Below are 2,877 nucleotides of genomic sequence, written 5' to 3'. Positions count from 1 at the left end.
TGACAATTCTGAAAGTTACATCAGTAGCCCTTTTGTACTGCCAATCACCTSATGTAGGCTACAATCAAAGAAAGAGCTTTCACTATAGAGAAGGGAATAGACATGTTGGAATATTACTGGTCATCTCGAGGTGTTTGCTGTTGATTGCAGTGGTCAGTTATCTCTACTGAATCCCAATGAGTCTCTCTCTCTGTCTCTCTCTCGCTCTCTCAATCCAGCAGCTGCGCTCACACACACGCATCGCCCGACGCTGCGCGTAGCCTTCCATACAGATGAGGGCTGGAAGTCACGCACTCCTTGACGTAGCGAGAGACCGGTTGCAGTGTCGCTCGGTCTCTGTAGCAGCGCAGCACGTATTGCGCAACGTGACTGACGCTCAGGTCGCCCCGTAGCCGCCAATCCAGCCGGTAAAACACCGTTATCCTACAAAGTGGGATTGGGAAGTGAGACGACAAGAAGCTCCTCATTTTATTCTACACCAGAATCATCCCAGGAATCAGGTGCACGCGCCACTCTCTCCCTCCCTATACCGGACTCACCCACCTCTACATCTCCAACAGAGATGACTCGCGCACGGTGTCGGAAGTCGTGATGTAGCCGTTGGTGAGCGAMCGCACCAGCTAGCCCCTGAAGCAACATCGCGGTTCAAGAAATCAACGGCTTGTAGCAGCAGGCAACCGTTTTTTCCCCGAGCAGCAAATTGCATAGAGTCTCGCTGTGATTCAAATGGCAGCGCTTTTAACACTTGACAGTTCATGTATTTTATCTAAACAAGACATGACAACCACTGGAGCCGCTGAGGAGCCATGTCCCTGGACATCATCTCAACCATTCTGCAGCCAGGAGCATCAGTGTGACCACTCAGTGAGGAGCTCCGAGGGTAAGCACCAACGTGACGGACGGGACTGAATAGACATCATTATTGGGTCCCACCTACCTGAAGCAGCCTATTCGATCCACTGTCATCACTGACTGTCTTTGGGCTAGGGCGGTAGTCTTCTGCTCTGCACTGTCTCTGTTCCCTGGCTCTCTGTTTGCTACAGAACCGCCAAGACATCCACTGGCTCAGTATACAAGCAGCACACCGCTTTTGCAAATTAATTCGTCAGCACTTGATTTTTTTCTGTGACAGTGTACTGAGGTGAAAACGCGCCTTTTAGCTTTTGGCGTTCATAAATTACCGTTGCAACGCATTCAGAACATTGGAGGATTGGAGCGGCAGCGGTTCTATCTATACACGCGAGTTCCATCGCTTCTCCAACCTCTTTCGTCAACCCGGAAAGGACTTCTTGCCTCTGAGAGCTGGATATGTTGAGATTAACGTAAAGGATGGATCTAATAATATCTGTTTTGGGGATCCTGACGCTGTTACTGGAGGGCATCAGTTGCCAAGGAGTGTACGGTAAGTGTGCCTCTTCCTCCAACAGGTTGCAAGGAACGTGACCTTGTAAGATTTGCGCCCATAATTGCAACTTTAATGGGGGTTGGGGCCACAAAAAACCCGGAACTCATCTTGAGGGGCTGCAGTGGTTCATGGGMCTGCAGTTCTACAGCCAATTTTCTGCAGTTCTACAGCCAATTTTCTGCAYTTCTACACATTTTGCCATAGGGTGGAGACAATTTTTGCAGTTTTTAACATGATATCGAATTATCAATGAGACCCCGGTTGGTAGTTTGAACATGCTTACTACACGTTTAGATAGCTAGACTAATTGACAAATCTAAAAAATGTTAGCTGACATGGGCTAATTGAGTGACTGTCAGTGATTTACATAACAATAGATATGTTTGTGTTGCACAAACACATTTTGAAATTGCAGCTTTTGTATTCGATTATTCTAACTCGTAACAGTTAAATTGAGACCCAGACTGAGTTCCCCCCAAAAAGTGCAAAAAAACTTGGGGGGTGAATTGATCAGCAAGCCTACAAAAGGAAGGGGGGGTCACGGGCCACATGCTAGCCGCCAGTGCATTCTCGATAGAAACATAGTGTTGCACGAGGAATTGAATTTTATTTTTTTACACCTTTATTTAACTAGGCAAGTCAGTTAAGAACACWTTCTTACTTTCAATGACGTCCTAGGAACAGTGGGTTAACTGCCTTGTTCAGGGGCAGAACAACAGATGTTTTACCTTGTCAGCTCAGGGATTTGATCTTGCGACCTTTCGGTTACTAGTCCAACGCTCTAACCTCTAGGCTACCTGCCGAATGAATGACTTATAGAAGAGAGAGCCACGAGCTGTCTATCAACCACTGGTTAGTGACCCGCACCAGGTTATTGAACAGCGAATATATCACAAACTGTCAAATTCCCATCAACTCCATCACAAATGATTTCTGGTGTTCTAATATAGCTAAACGATTATCACAGTCGATCGGTTTCCTTTGTTGTTGGTGACGATATGATATGTAGATGTTGATGCATCTTGAGGGCTTCTATGTACTGCCAAAGTAAACGAGCCGCCAGAACAGCTTCAAAGCACCTTGGCATAGATTCTACAAGTGTCTGGAACTCTGTTGGAGGGATGCAACATTCCTCCACAATAAATAGCCGAAATAGTGGGCAACTTGGCCTTTTTATACATGACCCTAAGTATGATGGGATGTTCATTGCTTAATTAACTGAGGAACCACACCTGTGTGGATGCATCTGCTTTGTATCCCTCATTTACTCAAGATTTTACTATATTTTGGCAGTTACCTGTATCTTACCCATGTGTATAATGTGTTATGTTTCTAGATTCAGACAATGTCGTCGTCACATTGAATCGCATTGAGCGTCTCTTAACTGTCAAGATCACTTTTATGTATAAATATTTGGTATTCACCAACATGAATGCTATTTAAATAATGTACTGTATAAGCATATCACACAC

At 45.4% G+C, this 2,877-nt stretch overlaps 1 protein-coding gene across 1 annotated transcript in view; it reads left to right on the top strand.

Annotated features, from left to right (window-relative positions):
* The first annotated feature begins 379 nt into the window (after positions 1–379).
* LOC112068313 (MAM domain-containing glycosylphosphatidylinositol anchor protein 2-like) overlaps positions 380–2,877 on the top strand; it is a 381,767-nt gene continuing 379,269 nt past the window's right edge. The window contains 1 exon segment of the mRNA XM_070438102.1: positions 380–1,402. Within this exon segment, the coding sequence (XP_070294203.1) occupies positions 1,330–1,402 (73 nt within the window). The 5' untranslated portion in view covers positions 380–1,329.

The sequence above is a fragment of the Salvelinus sp. IW2-2015 genome, unplaced genomic scaffold (assembly GCF_002910315.2).
Source record: "Salvelinus sp. IW2-2015 unplaced genomic scaffold, ASM291031v2 Un_scaffold396, whole genome shotgun sequence".
NCBI lineage: Eukaryota > Metazoa > Chordata > Actinopteri > Salmoniformes > Salmonidae > Salvelinus > Salvelinus sp. IW2-2015.
Note: the sequence above shows the minus strand (reverse complement) of the source record. Positions and strands in the feature narration are given on the sequence as shown.